This window comes from Nematostella vectensis, chromosome 10 (genome assembly GCF_932526225.1).
Source record: "Nematostella vectensis chromosome 10, jaNemVect1.1, whole genome shotgun sequence".
Taxonomy (NCBI): domain Eukaryota; kingdom Metazoa; phylum Cnidaria; class Anthozoa; order Actiniaria; family Edwardsiidae; genus Nematostella; species Nematostella vectensis.
The window spans coordinates 15,262,730-15,282,551 of record NC_064043.1 but is presented as its reverse complement, the minus strand read 5'-3'; the positions used below and the strand labels follow the sequence as shown (position 1 = coordinate 15,282,551).

Genomic DNA, 19,822 nt, shown 5'->3' with positions numbered 1-19,822 from the left:
GTAGTGAACTATGTGATGTTGAGCTCGTTGAAGGCTGATTTAGACGGAACGATTTAGCCGTATGCGACTTGCCCGCCACACCTCTACAACTCGAGTCGTAGAGTGTAAATCAGCCTACGACTCCGTCACGACGCTAGACTACGGAAATAGTGTGTAGTTCAAGGTAAGACATGCCGTTGGCAGGTCCCATATAGTGCAGGAAAATAGTGCAGAATCGTTCAAATTTATAGTAGGGCAGGGTGATAAACCTTTGCACCACGAGTAATTCTAGATAGGATGCCACGCCCAAAAACAAGTACTTCCAGTTTTATAGGGTTGGTATTACCCATGCGCTGTATAGAATGCATATGTTATTATAATGAATGCAATTGCAGCTGAACCGGCAGAATACGGCTACAAGAAGGCTTTGGTTTTAAACGCCGAATTGGGTTCCAGCCGTAGCAAATAGTTAATTGAATTGTGAAGTCACGCGAAGGATTATCCAGTGGTTTCAAATAAAGCGCGCGCGCTTAACAACATCTTTGAACTTTGTATTTATTGGTCCTCTTCTTTTAGTCAAATGGCGACGTACAAGAAACCAACGTCTCGATAAGCTCGCAATTTTATATTCAGCACACAGAGCACTTATTTCGTTTTTTTTTTTTTTGCAAATTTGCATGCCTGCTTTTCTACTCCATAAAGAATAATACTTCATGTAACCATCACTATGGTAAGGGCCAGTATCTAGGACACTATATTGATGCCTACATGAAGTTTCAAGGCGCCATGTACCGCTGTCATTGTGAAAGCGCAGGCACTTATCGCTAGCCCGCTAGAACTAAATTATACAGCTATTTCAAAAAAACGTTGTCCAAGATCGCTCTGCCGCACGCGCCCATACCACGAAGTAGTTTGGTAATATATGTTGTTTCAGACTATAAAATTCTTCACTACCGGCGCAAACTCGTTAAGCGCTATAATAGCAGAACAACAGTCTATTTAATAAAGTCCTGAAAATAAAATAAAAATTCTGAACAACATATTACCCATACCAGCTCACGGTATAGGCCCATCCGGCTGAGCGCTTTTGGACAACGTGTTTTTGACATAGCTGTATACCTACACCTAATTTAATACGGCGTCTAAAACCACCACTTTATTGACGTCCAATAAAATTCGAATTTTAAAGGGAGCGACGTTAATGCGGCCTTTAAACTAGGCCTAAATCAGCCTTTAAACATCTCTATCTAGTATTGTTATTATCATATACTTTTTAAAAAACACTCCAACACCACGAAGAAATAATGCTACAATGGATATTGTATTATTTTTTAAGCATTTGGCGCAATATTTCCTTTAGGCAATTTTATGGCAACCGTGTATCCCCCGCCCTCCCCTCCCTAGTGTTAACCACCACCACATCCTCCTCTTCCTAAAGGCACAGGCCTTGATGACATTGGTGACCTTGGTGGCCTTGATGACCTTGGTGACCTTGATGACCTTGGTGACCTTGATGACCTTGTCAGGGCATAGTCAGGCAAAGTCTTAAGCGCCGTGCACATCCCATTAATGGCGGCGCTATACTCGGTACACCACAAAAACAGGAACTATTGGCGAACTGCTTCGAAGCATCTCCCAACGTGGTGTACCCATCCCATCACTGTTTGACCAGCGACTCGCCAACGCTATTTGCACGAGGCTTAAAAAGGCCTAGTGCCAAAACCTTTGTTGTCATTTTTTATTGGAAGACAAATCTCGAAATAACCATATTTTACGGGTATTATTTTAAATTTGAGGCTATTTAGGTTCTTTTATTATATGGACAGTAGTGTTTTACCGGAAACTAAAACACTCGTATTTTCCATATTTTCACTACTGAAGAAATGAAAGTTATTTATCGAAATGTCCCGGATGTATGCGCGCGTCAAATCAAAACAGCTTTTCCGCCCATTTTGAGTTTCGACGATATAAAGTTTATTTTCAAGTGGTGGAAACAATATTTTGAGAGTGAGCGCAGTGAGTATCTTCGCGCCACCGTGTAATATTATATATAAATAGGTTTTAAATTTTACAGAAAGGTTTATATACTAATGGCATCTAGATTGATGGAATGTCAATACGGGCCTGGCCTTCATACAAAATGTGGTCAAGATATTTTATAGAATACACGTTTTAGTTTATTGCTTGAGAATCATGATATTTCATCATTGCCGGGAGATCTTTAAGGCTCATTTTTTTTTTAATAAACACCAGTTCCAACTGGCTAACAGGTTCTTAGGGAAAGGTCATTATTTATCGGGGGGGGGGGGGCTGTTAAGTTGAATTTCTTTCTGGTTCAAATATTTCGACCCCCCCCCCCCCCCCCGGTCTAAAGCACAAAAATGCGGACCCTCCCCCAAAAAGGCGACCAAAAATTAAGGCCCTCTCCCAGAACAAAAAAAGCTTAAATTATTGTGGGGGGAGGGGGGGGGGGGCACTGACTAAGACATGCCCATAAAGGGGCTTAAACACCACCAAGCCAGGAGAAAAGTTGATTTTGAGCCCATTTTTCAGGGGTGTAAATATTATTTTATAGGGGTCTGGGGGCAAGCTCTCCGTCAAAATGTTGCCATTTTCAAATATATTAAATTCTAATTATTGTTAAAACCTAAATAGAAAACAGCATCATTAGCTCCTTCCCAACTGAAATCTTATTTAAATATGTACCACCAATCTGGAAAGTTTGAAGGAATAGAAATTCGTAAATTGGAAGTTAATAAAACCAAAACTACAAATGACGGAAATAGTAGAGGCCACACTTTAGGGGAAAATGATTTTCAACGCCACCCAAACGTAAGTAATGAATATGCAAGCAGAAGGCGCATCACATTAATTTGTCTATTTTATAGCGGGTCAGGCGTTCTCCCCAGAAATAATTGAAACTTCAGACTTTTCGGAGGCTCGCAAATTGATCAGAATACCTGTTCAAAAAAATAATACCCTCCCCTAAGCCCTGTATCAAATCGACGCTCAAATAAAACAGCAGCCCTTCCCCCCCCCCTCCCCCGTTAAATAATGACCCTTCCCTTATAAGCGGGTAAGTATTGTACTTCATTTGACAGATTCAATAGATAATATCGCGACAGCCTTTCCAAAACAGTATAATATATATACAAAATAGTTTCTTATTTAAGGGGGGTCAAAATTGTTTTGTAAGGTAACAATAAGGGAGTAGGGGGTAGGGATACCTATGATCCACACTAATTAGGGGGTAGGGGTATCTAAGATCCACACTCTAATAAGGGAGTAGCGGGTAGGGTTACCTATGATCCACACTGTAATAAGGGAGTAGGGGGTAGGGTTACCTATGATCCACACTCTAATAAGGGGGTATGGATACCTAGGATGCACACTAATTAGGGGGTAGGGATACCTTGGATCCACACTCTAATAAGGGGGTAGGGGTATGGATACCTATGATCCACACTCTAATAAGGGGGTAGGGGTAGGGATACCTATGATCCACACTGTAATAAGGGGGTAGGGGTAGGGATACCTATGATCCACACTCTAATAGGGGGTAGGGATACCTATGATCCACACTGTAATAAGGGGGTAGGGGTAGGGATACCTATGATCCACACTGTAATAAGGGGGTAGGGGTACCTATTATCCACACTCTAATAAGGGAGTAGGGGTGGGGATACCTATGATCCACACTCTAATAAGGGGGTAGGGATATGGATACCTATGATCCACACTCTAATAAGGGGGTAGGGGTATGGATACCTATGATCCACACTCTAATAAGGGGGTAGGGGTAGGGATACCTATGATCCACACTCTAATAGGGGGTAGGGATACCTATGATCCACACTGTAATAAGGGGGTAGGGGTAGGGGTACCTATTATCCACACTCTAATAAGGGAGTAGGGGGTAGGGATACCTATTATCCACACTCTAATAAGGGGGTAGGGGTACCTATGATCCACACTCTAATAAGGGGGTAGGGGTATGGATACCTATGATCCACACTCTAATAAGGGGGTAGGGGTAGGGATACCTATGATCCACACTCTAATAGGGGGTAGGGATACCTATGATCCACACTGTAATAAGGGGGTAGGGGTAGGGATACCTATTATCCACACTCTAATAAGGGAGTAGGGGGTAGGGATACCTATGATCCACACTCTAATAAGGGGGTAGGGGTATGGATACCTATGATCCACACTGTAATAAGGGGGTAGGGGTAGGGATACCTATTATCCACACTCTAATAAGGGGGTAGGGATACTTATGATCCACACTCTAATAAGGGGGTAGGGGTAGGGATACCTATGATCCACACTGTAATAAGGGGGTAGGGGTACCTATGATCCACACTCTAATAAGGGGGTAGGGATACCTATGATCCACACTGTAATAAGGGGGTAGGGGTAGGGATACCTAGGATCCACACTCTAATAAGGGGGTAGGGATACCTATGATCCACACTGTAATAAGGGGGTAGGGGTAGGGATACCTAGGATCCACACTGTAATAAGGGGGCAGGGGTAGGGATACCTAGGATCCACACTGTAATAAGGGGTAGGGGTATGGATACCTAAGATCCACACTCTAATAAGGGGGTAGGGGTAGGGATACCTATTATCCACACTGTAATAAGGGGGTAGGGGTATGGATACCTATGATCCACACTCTAATAAGGGGGTAGGGGTAGGGATACCTATGATCCACACTCTAATAAGGGGGTAGGGGTAGGGATACCTATGATCCACACTCTAATAAGGGGGTAGGGGTACCTATGATCCACACTGTAATAAGGGGGTAGGGGGTATGGATACCTAGGATCCACACTCTAATAAGGGGGTAGGGGTATCTGCACATACCCTAGCGACAGGGTGAGGGTGTCAAGTGGATTTCAAAGATACATGTGGATATGAAAATGTACATTTATTGTTAGTTTCCAGTACAGTATAATAAATAGAGGTATACTATAATTAGTAAACCATCATTACTGGTTGGTCCAAATTACTTCTGTCATTACAAAAGAAGGCATAAAATGCCTTGTCAGCCCATGCTTTCGTCGTAGTTTAGCAAAATGTGCAAGTGTTTATGAGCAGCAAACGTTGCTTCGTCATGTTTCTCTTATAGTGCAAACTCCATGCAATTCAAAAAGGCTATCCTCTATAGACCGTCAAGATAATATTGAGTATTTTCATACGATTGTGGTGAACGTTAGAGCGCAAACTAGAATTCGCGCGCTAAATATCATGCTTTCGCTAACAATAAACGTTTCGAACATTTTTCCTTTGATGAGGGTTTTCTTCTTTGAGATATAGAATGTGTATTCAATTTTAACTGTTAAAATTTAAGATTTTCTTTTATCCTAAAAAACGGGTATATTTTATAGTATACTTCATCGCGTCTATGACGAAACGATAGACTATAAACGGATATCAATTTCAGGTGTAATTTCTTCTAAACAAGTTCAGATAAACATTAAGATAACTTAAACAATGTCAACTTTAATAAATCGTAATATCATATATATATATTTTAATATAAGTGTTCCTCTTTGAAATTAGTCCATTGAGTCCATTGCTGAACTTCATTGATATTGTCCCATAGGCTTCAATATGAAGCAATGTACAGCCCTAGAAATATCCGATCTGTCACGTGACTCAGACCCAATGCTGCTCCTTGGAAGGCTGCGCTAGTGGGGAGACCTGGGGCGAGCCTTGTGGCGTTAGAGGTGAAGACACCTTGGGAGATTTAGAGGAAGAAAAACTGGCCCGTTTTTCCCGGACAAGTTTTAGGTCAGCGGCTTTGTGGTTGCGTCTGGCTACTCTAGGTAGTCGCATTTGTCTTCCCTATATGAGCACACAAACAAATCCATTTAGAACATTTCACAGCCGCTTATATGAGGAAAGACGAAGGGTTTATAGAACAAAAACTTCGTTCAATGCTACCGAATCAAGGGGTTTAAATACTTACCAAACCCATTCACTCCCACACCGCCTTCAATCGGCCTGGTTTTAAAAGCGAGTTCTTAAAGAGCCCCTAGCATCAAACTCTTAATTTCCGGGTTTATACCAATATATCAGTAGTTTAGGACTTGAAAACAAACCATACCTTTTCTTCATCTCAGGATAAATATTAAAAACAAGTTACTGGAATTTGATGCTAGGGGCTCTTTAAGGTAATCCCCTTGAATTGCACTGCGCATCCCTTCTGCGCATAGTGGCGCGCGCTGTTTGTTCGAATTTTCCGATATTAAGGGCCAATCCGCACTAACGGAGGCTTGTTTGTGTTTCTGGTTTTGTCCACTGTCGGTACGTGTGTTTTTGTTTCTGGTTTTGTCCACTGTCGGTACGTGTGTTTGTGTTTCTGGTTTTGTCCACTGTCGGTACGTGTGTTTGTGTTTCTGGTTTTGTCCACTGTCGGTACGTGTGTTTTTGTTTCTCCGGGACAGGACTTAGCCAATTATATGTGAATCCGCACTGAACATTCAAGCCGAACACAAAATGCATACATGTCAATCAACTGTGACTTCTGAGAACCGAATCATGGTAGGTAGAAGCGTCTATTGTTTGCAAACACGGTAAAAACTCTCTCGTATATAATATCTGTCTGGGATCTATTGCTGCCCATTGTCGAGCAAGCTGCAACTAGTACTATTCTATAGTTTGCCTGCGATAATATCTCATTTCGCAACGGCCTGATAGACAAGGATAAACAAAGTTGTGTTTTTGTTTCGAAACGGCCAGCTCAGCCTGCAGGCCGTCGCATCCTTTGATCTTCTGCCCGCCGAGGACAAACTTTTGTCCACTGTCTATTCGTGTCCGCACTTGTCTTTGGTCATAACCTGAAAGGTCCTGTCAACAACTATCCCTGTACAAACAGCTAAAAGTACTAGTGCGGATTGGCCGTAAGTGCGCACGCGCGCCACAGTTGTACAATAAAACAAAGCAAAAGGCGCGAGTTTTTTTACTTAAAATCGCTTTGACAGAAAAACGAAGACGGTTACTCCCATATTTTATTTGCTCAAATAGTTAAATATGTACAGAAAAAAGACATACTGAAAGAAGAAAAAAAGTTGGCTTGTAGAAGTTTGTTTATTTTTTCTTAGAAGCCGTAAAAATACTTCAAAATGGCTCTTTTCACCGAAATAAATAGTGGCGAAAACAGTGTCTTAGTGCGATCTCTTAAATGTGATTTGTTTTGAACGTTAGCTACTACGGGTTATTGTTTGGGAGATCGGATTTTGGCAGCTCGACAAACAGAACTTAATTTTCTAAAGACTATAGGCACTTTTTTTGAAAACTAAGAGTTGGGAGTTTTCCTCGCGCGATCAGTAAAAACGCGTCAACTCTACGCCCCTCTGTTGTGAAAACGAGGTCTGTAGCCCAATTTATTTTGTTATTACATTTTTTGAAAGCCCTTAACTTCAATATTGTTAATGCCAAGTTTAAAAAAAATCTGGGTTGTAGAACTTTTTCAAGGGAATTACCTTACAGGCTTTAGAGGGTGGCTAATTGGAGAAAGGGGGATAAAAGAGGCTAATTACTATAACGGTATGACAAACAGCATAATTTGTGATATAAAACCATAACTTCTCACTATACCAATAACAAGCGAGTCTTAAGTAAATGTCTATGAGCGGACCCCACAAGCCGTTACCCAATCTTTGGTAGCATATTATCACATTATGGGGCACAGAGTCTGCCCTGAAGAAGGCCTGTTTAGACGAAATGGCAGATTCGAGTACTAGTTCTTGTTGCACCATATTCATTCCTCATTCACCAATGCGACTATTTGGGCATTTTGATTGAGAATCACATTATGGTGAATATCCAATGGACAACCTACCTCGATCTCTCGAACCAGGCTGCGGTATTCCTCGCTATCTTCTAGCCATTTCGGCACGTCGGTAGAGCCATCAGCTAGCGCTTTCTCGATCCACTGCTTTAGACGGTGCAATCTTGCGATATCACCACTGATCTAAAGAAAAGACCAATGCATTAGTTCATCGGACAAAAAACTTCTAACATACACTTCTTATTTCATAGGGTTGCCTGGGAGTCACTTTATCCTTTATAAAACGGGAAGTACCTGTCTAGGCATGATGTCCTGGTCGTTCTCCAGGTCTGAGTAACGAAACATGTCGAATGGTAGAGACTGCATCATCTGCAGATGTTGATACTGCTGCACCCCTTGCCAGGACACGGGTCGCTTCTTGCGCCGCATACTGCTCCTCTCCACGGATAAGCGGACAAAGGGGCTGCGGTCAGTCTTGCGAGCAGTGCAGTCTGAGTTACTGCGGTTCAAGTTGATATCGTATGCTTTTGAACGTAGCGGGTGATTGTTAAGTGATTCTTCCATGCACTGCAAAAGATAGGGAAACCAAGTCAAAGAGGGAGGGGTGAGAGAGAGAGGGGGGGGAGGAGGTAGGTAGAGGTTGGTGCATACACAGGGTGCCCGCACCCTCTTAGCCGACAAATGGTAATTGAGGGATCATAAAATACTATTCATTTATGAATAAGCTATGAATACGCACCCCCTGTTAGCAAATCTTGGGTATGCGCCTGGAGAAGGAGGGAAAGAAGAGTGGAAATCACTTTATAAAGTGACCAGCAAGCATTGCTGGTACAGATATCATTATGAGAAAGGACTTACTGTAAACGACTGGAATGGGTCTGGGTCCGAGTACTTTCTCTCCAGCCCTCTGATTGGTAGATATGGTGATCGTAAGGCGGGTCTGCTCACTGATCTGTCAAAATCGCTCTCGAGCCTGTCCTGGAGCGAGTCTCCGCTGACCACACTATCCTCTTGCGAATGTTCTCGCTCCATGTGTCGGGCGGGCGAGCGTCGAGTGCCGACCATCTGTTGCGGGTCAATGTTGAGCATCTCTTGACTGGCAGATTGACTCGGGCTACTCTCGCCACCCGTAGACGCGAGGCTGTGTGTTGAGCCACCACAACACTTAAAGCAAGGAAAATGCCAGCTATTAGAACAAGGCATCAGAAACAGAAAGATACTATCTCCTGCAAAAACCAGGCAAACAAACAAGAACACCGAGGATACAACCGAGACTCACCCAAGAACTTGGCCTCATTCTTGACTCCAAAGTGCGCACTCCAAGCGTTTCCACGGCGACACCCATGAGATTCGGAGAGACGGCTGATGCCATCTGGCCTTTGTTCAAGGTTTTCAAAGGCGAAAGATACTTCAGGAGAAAGAAGAGAAGGAAACAATTAATCATTTGTCGTTTTCTCGCCCAAATCGAACAGAGGACCGCTAGAGAGATGTATTCGTCATAGTCGGTCTGGACGCGTCACGCTAGGCAGCGTTTGTCGAGGTCCTAAGAGAGACTACTACAGTGATGTAATAATAGCACATGTGGGAGGTAAAAAAGTGGGTGGACTTACAGAGTAGTTAAGAAGGTTGTACCATCTGAATCGAATGGGTGACTGGGTATCAAACTCTGCGAGGCTGATCTGGGATCCACCCTAAATGAAGACACAAAAGGCTGTCAGCAATGAGCATAGAATATGTGCACGGAATCAAATAGTGACTTCTTGTTATAGTAGAAGTTCTTGTTCAGCTGTTCTTGTTGTTGGTGTTGCTGTCGGCATTGTAACGTATTTGTTGTTGCTACGGTTGCTATTAATATTGTTGTTGTTGCAATCGTACTTTTTGTTGTTGTTGCTTCTCGCTGTTGTTGTTGTTTTGTTGGTATTGCTATTGCAGCTTTTGATTGGAGTAGTAGACTCCTATTGGAAGTATCGTTTGAAAGATTCTCCTGTTGATGTTTCTTACCAGTAATTCCTCAGTTTTGTACTTGGTCACTGCCCAGACGTGCACCTGCAGTGTCTTGCAGACAAGCTTCGACTAAAAACCGTACATGAAAAAATAAGTATTCTATATAAAACACACTGCCATGGGCAACAAGAGCCACGAGATCGGCTTTACCTAACAATGTATGCTTCCTCTTACTTGGTATTTACCAGGCAAATAACAAATGGCGACTAACAGAGCCATATCAATAAATACCAGTGTAGCATATCGAGCCGAAAAGTCATGAACTCTTACAAATGCGCACACTAACCTCGGGCAAGGGGATGTGAGACTGTTCGCCGTACAAAGGGTTATATGCGCACACTAACCTCGGGCAAGGGGATGTGAGACTGTTCGCCGTACAAAGGGTTATATGCGCACACTAACCTCGGGCAAGGGGATGTGAGACTGTTCGCCGTACGTAGGGTTATATGCGCACACTAACCTCGGGCAAGGGGATGTGAGACTGTTCGCCGTACAAAGGGTTATATGCGCACACTAACCTCGGGCAAGGGGATGTGAGACTGTTCGCCGTACAAAGGGTTATATGCGCACACTAACCTCGGGCAAGGGGATGTGAGACTGTTCGCCGTACGTAGGGTTATATGTGCACACTAACCTCGGGCAAGGGGATGTGAGACTGTTCGCCGTACAAAGGGTTATATGCGCACACTAACCTCGGGCAAGGGGATGTGAAACTGTTCGCCGTACGTAGGGTTATCCAAATCGTTACTCAAGTTGGTCTCCATGATGACCCCATCCCCTGGCAGCAACTGCAGCTTCACGTTTATCGCGATACATTCGGGAGCTTCCCGCCCCTGTAGCTCCTTGAGGTTCTTGCCTTGTTCGATAGACACAAGCAGAGCCTCCAGATCCGTATCATAACTCAAGCCAATCTTGATCTGCGCAGGCGAACTCGTATCTTCCTCTCCCTCTTTGTGCGCGCGCAGGTCATTGCTACTTTGGGACACTTTCAGATTCTCTTGAGATGCCTCGAATACACCGCTGTCCGCCGCGACAGATTCATCCGATGCTGCAGCCGTCACAGGCCTGGTGTTGCTCACCCCTCCACACTGGAGGTTGAAGGACGCAATACCACCCTCGTTGATGGGCGCGAGGTGCGTGTGTTGCAGGCTGTTGATAGACTCGCTGGACCGGGAGTCCACGCACATCAATCGCATTCGTTGAAGAAGAGGAATCCCGTCGGCCTGTCAAACGCGCTTAATGTTAGACATCGCCACAAATTCCTTAATACATAGCTACGAAAATACTTGTGCAAACAGGCCACAGATAGTCATTTCTAGCTATTACAGACACTAAATTATCGTCTCTAGATTTCGCTATAAAAGTAGATACTTTTTATTCATTTTTATAAATGGCCGTCCCGTGGTGGATTGAATTTATGTCTGTGAACGAGTTGTCTTATGCATTATAGATAGTAATATTTTCAACGATAAAAGTTTGAACAACGTCCCGTTAGTCCTAGATTGATTGGCACACCAGAGTCGCATTATCGTGCCGCCACTCTGGCAGGCCGTTTAATCCAAGCATCAGACACAGCTCAGTAGAGGTAACGCGTACCTGCGTGACAAGCGCCCTCTCACTCTCAGTACCCTCAAGTCCTGCCGTCGTCTCGGCTTGCGTGACTGTCACGCGCATCGCACCAGGCGATGTACTCTGGTGATCAACAGCAGACGGTGAAATGGGCGGGGACAACGACGACACGGACAGCGAGTCACGTGACGAGAAAGACATTTGAGGTGAGCTCGTGGACGTGTGAATGCGTGACGCCGATAGTGATGTAGAAACGTAACTCGTGGGGACTGCGCATGTGCGGACGGGTTGATAGGCGTGGAGCATGTCGGTTACTTTCTGATGAAGCTCTCGTAAGTTTGGCTGCTCGTTATTATTCAGAAAACCAGAGTCTGTGTAGTTAAGCGACGAAAGAGAGCCCCGACTTGACGATAGCGATCCTCGACTTTCGGTAGAAAGAGAACCCTTAGATGAACATGACGAAAGCGAAGGAGTGCTTGCCGACATACTGTATTAAAAAAATAAAATAAAATAAAAAACATGGGCTCGGAAAACAATAGTAATTCCCTGTTTTACCCTTTTTTTTCTTTTTCCATTTCCCCTGTACCCCCTCCCCGCCTCAATTTTTCCCCCTCGCCATTCCTTTTTTTGCGCACGCGCACTTTATTCGAATTTGACAACACCCCCCCCCCCCCCTTTAGTTTTCCTCAAAGCTTCTAGGTAACTTACTGGTAGGTGAAGATCCGGTTTTTTGTTATCTTAGTAATACTAAATAGCTTACTCCACTTACTTTCTTAGCTGTGATTCGAGTAGATTTGTCAACTTGGCTTGCTCCGCCAACTGCTGTGTTAGAATCGATTTTTCGGCCTGCAGTTGCATTCGGTCCGCTATCACTCGGTGGGAAAGCTCTCGGGCCGACTCTAAATCTGCCGCTAGTTTGTCCCTTTCTTTTTCAAGTTGAAGCTGAGGAAAAATGTGATCAAATTAACTCGATGAAAAGAGCTCGAATTTTGATTTTGCCAACATCACATAAAAAGAAAAAACTATTTCTCTTAGTTAGATAAAAATCTTGTTATTACTCTATTTCTCTTAGAAGCTAACCTTCTCTTCTTCCGTTCTGAGTAGCGATCCTAGCCGTCTAAGTTCCTGCAGTAATGCCTCTTTTTCTTGAATTAACATCAGCGTATTTGTACTCGCACTTATCGGCCTTGGGGATTCCTCGGTCGACGAACAATTCGATAGTTTTTCGTTGATTTTATCAATTTCAGATTGCAATCTTTGGCGCTCTTTCACTGATTCCTTGTATTCTAATTTTAGTTCACGTTTGTCGGGTGGCGTATCTATTGAGAGATCTGTTTGAGAACTCGAGTTTGTTTTCTTGTTGAACGATTCCTCTTTTCTCTGCAAAGGAATAAAAAGGAATAAATTGCAAAGAAGTTTAAAAGAAACGAAACGATGAGGAATTCCCCTGACTTCTTTTGTCATGAACAAAGCGACAATAACGAACCTCATCTTATTTAAAATCCCTAGAATGTACACCTGAGGCAAAACGATTATCAAACAAACAAAAAATCTTTATGTCATTATTAACTTATAGTATTATGTATAAAGTCAAAGAAAACGCCTTTCCTTACCTCGCTTATCTCGCCTTTCGTATTGAAAGTTTCCCGTAGTTTGACTAGTGTTTGTATAAGCTCGGCTTTCTCTTTTTCCTTGAGGGCGAGATTTCTCTGCACAGATTGAATTTCGTCAGACATTGCTAGCATCTCCTCTGAGTTGCAGGGAATGCTAGAAGAGAATCTTTTGTCAACGTTCTCCAGTTGTCTAAAGCCTTCCTTTTTCGCTTGCACCTCGACTGATACTTTTTCCATTTCTGATCTTAGGCGCTCCACCTGTTTCAAGAAACTGGAGTGAGGCACGAAGAACAGACAGATGACAAAAACAGGTTGTCTAACATTTTGACTTGACTAACTTGCATTAAAAAAACTACTAAATAAATTCACATCTTACTAGAAAAAGTTTTTTCTTCATAATATCATAGAAAACTTAGACCTCACTCCCTTACACTGTAAACATGGTCAATACTTACTTAGAAAAAGGCAATATTATTCCATTATAATTCCTGGAAGTTTTGGTATACAGGGGTCAGAGCAATAAGATATAGACTGGTCAACATGGTCAATACTTAGAAAATGGCAAAATTATTCCATTATAATTCCTGAAAGTTTTGGTATACAGGGGTCAAAGCAATAAGATATAGACTTGTTTTAGAAGGCACACTTCCATGAAAAAGTGTATTGGCATGAAGCTTACTGTTAACAGCTAATACCATCTGCACTACATTCAAATCAGGTGTTCACATACCCTTGTCTTAGCTTGGATGATCTCCCGCTTCAGCTGGCATGGGTCATACTTGCTTGTGATAGATGTTATGGATTTCCCAGATGCCGACGATGCTGAGCTTGTACTGCTGGGTTGTTTGAGGTGCTTGGGGGATAAATTATGATTCTCCATATTTTCCAATTGTGAAGTAAGATACTGAAACTAAAAAAAAATATACAGATAGTATTATAAAAGTGCCCAAATATGTGTCTTATAATAGTTTACTTTAACAAGTACTAAATTAATGTTGCTTTTGACAACCCTTCCTTAATAAGAACATATACTGGCATTTCTGAATTAAGGCAACTGTCAACACCTTCCCTTAAATGATGTATCCTTATTAGATCAGCAGAGTTAAATGGTTGCATTGTTTACAATAAACTCACCTCTTCTTGAGCTACATTCAATCTCTGTTTCTTGACATTTAAAAAATCTTCTTTTTCCTGTAGAATTATACGAATGTAATTTCAGAAATATCAATGTTATGCAAACAAGTTGTTGTTGCTGATTTAGATGACTAGAAGTGTTCCACTTTTTTAAACACAGTGTTCTATGTACAAGTTAAACACACTAGTGATGGTTAACTGGTACAGATGAGTTGTTCTGTGGAAGCCTGATGCCAAATCATGTCTCCCATACTCAGATATCTAATAATGTTACATTCCTGGTCTCAACATTTTTCATATAATTACCTAGAGCTTATCAGTATGGCATCAAAATCACATCACAACAGGAAATATCAAACATGCTAGGAATACTGGTAACACTATATTTTAGGATTGTTTATAAAGGTTTCGCGAGGGTCTAACTTAGATGTCAGTACTAAAGTGTGTCCCATCTCAAATTCAGCCTGAAGGTCAGGTTGTGAAAATGTTCAAGATAACACTCCTGCAAACGACTTAGTCAAGTAAAAGCTATTAAATGTTAGGACTGCGCTATAAGCTCTTTGTGAGGTGATTATATGTTCTCTGTTTACCCAATATTGAGACATGTTCATTTTTTTGTTATATCACCTAAGTAATTGGGATTCATAATTATTGAAAATGTTATGAAAGGAAACTCCTTGGGATCTAGCCTTTAATTGAAGTCAGAGTGATTGTATGAGGTATAATAGTCTGTACTCACATTAATTTCACTTTGTGCTAAAGACAGATACTCTTTGAGCATATCCTCTTGCTGCTGTCTCCATTGTATCCTAGGGTCTTCAGTCTGTTGGGTTTCTGAAAGTTAAGAATGTACACAGTATTACCCTCGATTCAAGCTACTGTAGAAAAGGACAACACAAACTGTATGCTGTCTTAGTTTGCACTACCAGATTTAATGCCTTGCTTTTGAAGTATGCAAATCTATTATATCTCCATATTTGCCATATTTGTTTATTAAAAATTTATGCTTATCTTAGTTCATCTTCATCTAACAAGAAACATTCTTTTAAACATCAGTTAAAAGTCACCCAATATAATGCAACACAATCAATCAAAATGGTATTAATGTTGATATACAGAAATCACATCCTTAATGATTGAAGATTTGTTGTTACCAAAGGTACAATTTTTGTTCAGAAAATAACAGCATTTTTATCATTTAAGTCTTTCTATAATTATTTATAAATCTGCTGAACAAGCATTTATGCTGTTGCATTTCTTATATAAAACTTGCAATTGTCTCTTAACACCTGGTGCATCATTTGACTGTCAGTTGAGAACTATATCATACCACACCTATTTCCAGTCCAGCAAGTTATTTAAAAAATACCCAGGCAGTAGCCAAACAGTGTGTTGCTTCAGCTGGTATAATAAGGGATATGCCCTCACAGTTGGTCAGGTCATGTGAACCATCTTGAAAGGGACTAATATAATGCCTGGAAATAGTATTCTTTAATAGAACAAAGTATGCACCTGTATTATGGTCAATATAATATTTTCCTCCACTTGCATCCTCAAGTTCTTCCCAGCCGAGAGGTAGTTCTGTTAGAAATATATAAAACAATTACATTAACTCCCCAGGATAACCATTCCCAAGACTCAAGATGTTGAACCAAATTCCAATTCAACAGATTTTGGGTAAAATTTCCTGTTGTTTAAAAAAAGTATGCTGCTCTCTAATGGTAAATATACATCAGAGTATTTCTGTTGCAAAGGTACTGTAACTGCAATTAGTTATTTTTATGTTATTAAGGTGTAAATATAACAAATGGACTGGGAAATAGTAGCTGCCCCTGCTCAATAGGTGGAATATTTTCAGACTTGAAGTAGTAGCTTAATAGGCAGTGGCCACGGGAGGTAACGCTTTGTTTACTCACCATTTCCCACACAGTCAGAAAATGATAGTGGTTTCATTAACCTGTGAGGAATTAAAAAAAGAAATTATACTGTGGCTGTCTGTTATATACAATCTTATAAAAGACACAGTTTTTCTGTTTCTCTGTCACAAATTATGTACAGATTGCTCGCTCAACTCTCAATAAATTCCTGAATGGAAAACAGTAAATAATAGCTATGTATGTAATGTTTAATGTCAAGTGCATACCAAGGGTATAGGAAGTCTACCCACACATTAAACAAGTATTTTCTTCATGCAAGAATCCCCAATGAAAATTTTCTATAAATATCTACTGTATACCAGTCCCCGCTACCCCCTTACTCTGTCTACACACACTTACATGTCAACCACATTTGACCACACAAACTACATAACAAAAACTGAACTGAAATCAAAAGTTATTTGCAATAATCTTTTATGTTTAGCCTGAATTTGGTACTTCTAACATGGAAGAAGGTAACTATGCAAGTCAAGAATAGAATTATAATGCTAAATAAAATGTGGTTAACAAAAACAACTTTTTTATGTGGATAAGCATCTCAGTTTTATATCACTTTGGGCGAAATACTAGGATTACTTAACAACAGAGAAATAGGTGAAATTCCAGAGCGATATTTAGTGGTGTCTGATATATTGTTGTTGTTGTTGTTGTAAAAGGTGACATTGTTAATTCATTTGATGGCTTCTTAGAGATACCTCAGGTTAAACAGCTTTCACTTCATGCAAAAAGATCAGAACATCATAATATCTATTGTGACTGACATTGACTATACCAAATCAAGCTAAGATGGAATCCTAAACAAAAGTGATTCCTGCTGGTAAGGCATTTTGGCTGCGGTATACATAACTTTTTGTACAGTATTTCCAAATAACTGGGCTAATGACTTTTTTTATAATAGCCTCTTGAGCTTATCAGTTTGTGACATCTAAAACAGCTTTTATCAACTAAAGGATAGGTATTACAAGTATTTAGAGTAGGACATTACAAGAGCATTACTGTCTTCTAAGGCAGTCAGGCAAAACACAGCCAGCACATTCCCAATTATAACATCCTAACAAATATTATATAATGTATTGTTGAAATTATGTGAGATGAAATGGCCCAGATGTGGTGTAGAACAGGGCGTTAAGGGTAGCAAGGGCCTAAGTCTAGTGTTGGGGGAGGTATTTCAACAAATTCCATCTCTTTCTCCTGCTGTCTTCTCTGTATGCACATATATATTATGTGGCATTTCCAACAGACGTGATGACAGCTTCAAAAACTTGATAATTTGCAAAAGTATAGTAATTTCAACACTGCTACGATTCAGACACTTCATGTCTGAATCAACCACGAGAAACTCTGTACTTTTAAGTATTGTAAACAATAGATTATTGAGGAATTTTGTTTTGAAAGATAATATCAAAGTCATTACCAGAATGTTACAGATAGATAGCGTAGAAGATAAGTGTGTATCGAAGTTTTAACGATTCTTTGAATTCTAAAGCGGAAAAGAGGGCTTCTAGAAGCGATATTTGCCAAAATAGACATGGATACAATCGAAATCTGATTCAAAATGCGTATTTACGCACAAATTAGAATCAGCACTTTAAGAGAAGTATGACAAATGACGTCCCGATAATAATATCAATGAATCGGATTTGACGCAAGGTGATGCTAGGAATCGCGTGCCATGTACATAGAAAACCGCACAAAAGTACCGGGAGAATTTATCTCATGAATTTGCACTAATCAAGGGATTAAAGTTTGCTTGAACGTAAAACACTAAACGAATTCCACGTCGTAACGTGCCCTCGCAGGCTTGATGTGGCAATAATTGGCTTACACGGGTTGTCAAAAGCAGTAATTGTTTGTGTTGCATGATTTTCGGCTACCTCCATATTGCCTTAAGCATATTTTGCCCGTGTTTATGGTCCGACAGGCGATTTTTAGGGGGTTCAAACTGGTCGTTATGACATTATTAAGAATCTTGGCGCTATTTCTAACGTATTTTCAAAGTTTATTTAGAGCACTTTCCTAAAACGTTCTTAAAGTAGGTTAATGTTTCGATTATTTTCGTCTTTAAATTTAGAAATATTCTGGTTGAGTAATATTATTCATCAGTTAAACTAGAGTTTTCCCATTCCAATCATAAATTGCTATGCGTTTATTTTTAGTCGCGATACCAGTTCAACTACTAAATCTCATTAAAAATATATTTTGTTATGAGTGTGGCGATTCCCTGTTGGGTATAGAGTAAAATATACTTCCAGCTTACAATAAATTACAAATCACGACTTTTAGATCTTATAGCTGACGAACATTTATGCATGACCCGAAATATTGAGTATTCTTTGAATTCCAAAAAGTCAAATATAAACGCTTGGATCGAAACGTGGACAGACGGTCTGGGATAAAGGATCTCTGAATTCTTTTGGATCTTATAAAGATTTGAAATTGAGCAGAAAATTCGCTAACTTGCATCTTAATCACTAGCAATTCAGCCTAATGTTACGACAAACTATAAATACAAATCCCCAAACATTGCGCCGACATTCCTAACGCGATGGTTGTGACACGAATTTCCGACACGAAAGATTCTTCATACAAATACCTCTCAACCCACATAACCCTGTCACTAGCAGAAAATATAATAAACAATAATTTACAACTGGATTCTTTGCGGTATTGTGAGTGAAAAGCGAAAAGGTTGAGGCGCATAGCTGGAATATTTGTTGGGCTAAAGATGGTGAATGAAGCGAGAATTATTATTGAGGGACTGGAATGTCACGCGCGATCTCATACACACACCGGCATGGACAATCCAATTTGTACTTTTTGCTTAGTGTCGATATACCGGTATGCCGATATACCGGTATATTTTGGAGATTTGCAGAAACCTTCTATCCAATGTAATCGGCTCATCGACAGCACAGCGCAAATTCCACGCAAATAGCATTAATACTTGGCCCTGAGCTGAGAGGAATTCGAGTATGGCCACTTAGATATACATATATAAAACACAACACACCGCCATATTGGACGACAAACCAGTGTATTATAATGATCTGGGAATTGTTTGCCAGCAAATGGCTTCTTCCTTGTAGCGAGATTCCCCCTAACAATAATAATACAGTAACCGGCATCTGGCTCACCTATCTCTCGGATCGATCCATGTTGTTCTGTGGGAGTAATGGTCGATGTAATACACCCTTCCATCCCTTGTGTCCCTCGCCTCTTCCCATCCAACAGGCAGAGGGACTTCGCAGGGTTTCTCTTTGGGCATTACGCCGCATATAAACGCTCTATTCAGTTCCCATCCTTAGTAGAATCGCCATTGACCGAGCGACTGGCTCTGCGTGTCTCAAATGAACTTGCTCGTTGCCCAAATCATTAACATTCCCCCATAATTAGAAACGGACAGCTCAGTTAGTCAGCTCCAAATGTCTTCCGTGGTAAACGCTCCACGAAAACACTTTCACAAATTCCAAAATGTGAGCACTACATCCAATCGTTCAAATTGGCACTTGGTCTTCTATTTGGCTAAATTATTTCCTCTGCGATCGCCTCTGTTTGATATGATGCATTGTTCAGGCGAATCAACCAATCACAAGCCGGCTCACACAATATGTGCCTGAAATCCTTGGAATACTTTTCTTTCTGTTCTGCCCGCCTTCGACTCGCGACTATTGTTCTATCGGCAAGCATGATTGGCTAACTGGGATTTTGTATTGTCAATTAGGATGACAGCGCGGCATTTGCGAGATTCCACACGTGTAATAAAATACAGTGTTGACAAGACG

General features: G+C 41.0%; 1 protein-coding gene across 1 annotated transcript; it reads right to left on the bottom strand.

The window, feature by feature from the left end:
* Positions 1-4,900: 4,900 nt before the first annotated feature.
* Positions 4,901-19,606, bottom strand: LOC5508673 (protein KIBRA). The gene is made up of 18 exons (XM_048733427.1): positions 19,175-19,606; positions 16,020-16,060; positions 15,616-15,684; positions 14,843-14,937; positions 14,104-14,160; positions 13,700-13,879; positions 12,970-13,227; positions 12,437-12,736; positions 12,126-12,298; positions 11,384-11,843; positions 10,480-11,010; positions 9,785-9,856; positions 9,394-9,474; positions 9,063-9,191; positions 8,642-8,947; positions 8,078-8,350; positions 7,835-7,966; positions 4,901-5,835 (listed from the first exon to the last, which is right to left on the bottom strand). Exons 1-18 carry the CDS (start codon positions 19,303-19,305, stop codon positions 5,647-5,649), a joined length of 3,477 nt encoding a protein of 1,158 aa, XP_048589384.1. The 5' UTR covers positions 19,306-19,606; the 3' UTR covers positions 4,901-5,646.
* Positions 19,607-19,822: the final 216 nt, after the last annotated feature.

Coding starts and splice junctions, on each gene's coding strand:
- LOC5508673 (XM_048733427.1), bottom strand. CDS start 19,305: ATGCCCAAAGAGAAACCCTGCGAAGTCCCTCTGCCTGTTGGATGGGAA. Junction 11,844..12,125: donor CTCGAATCACAGCTAAGAAA/GTAAGTGGAGTA, acceptor TTTTTAATACAG/TATGTCGGCAAGCACTCCTT. Junction 9,857..10,479: donor TTCACATCCCCTTGCCCGAG/GTTAGTGTGCGC, acceptor TACGGTTTTTAG/TCGAAGCTTGTCTGCAAGAC.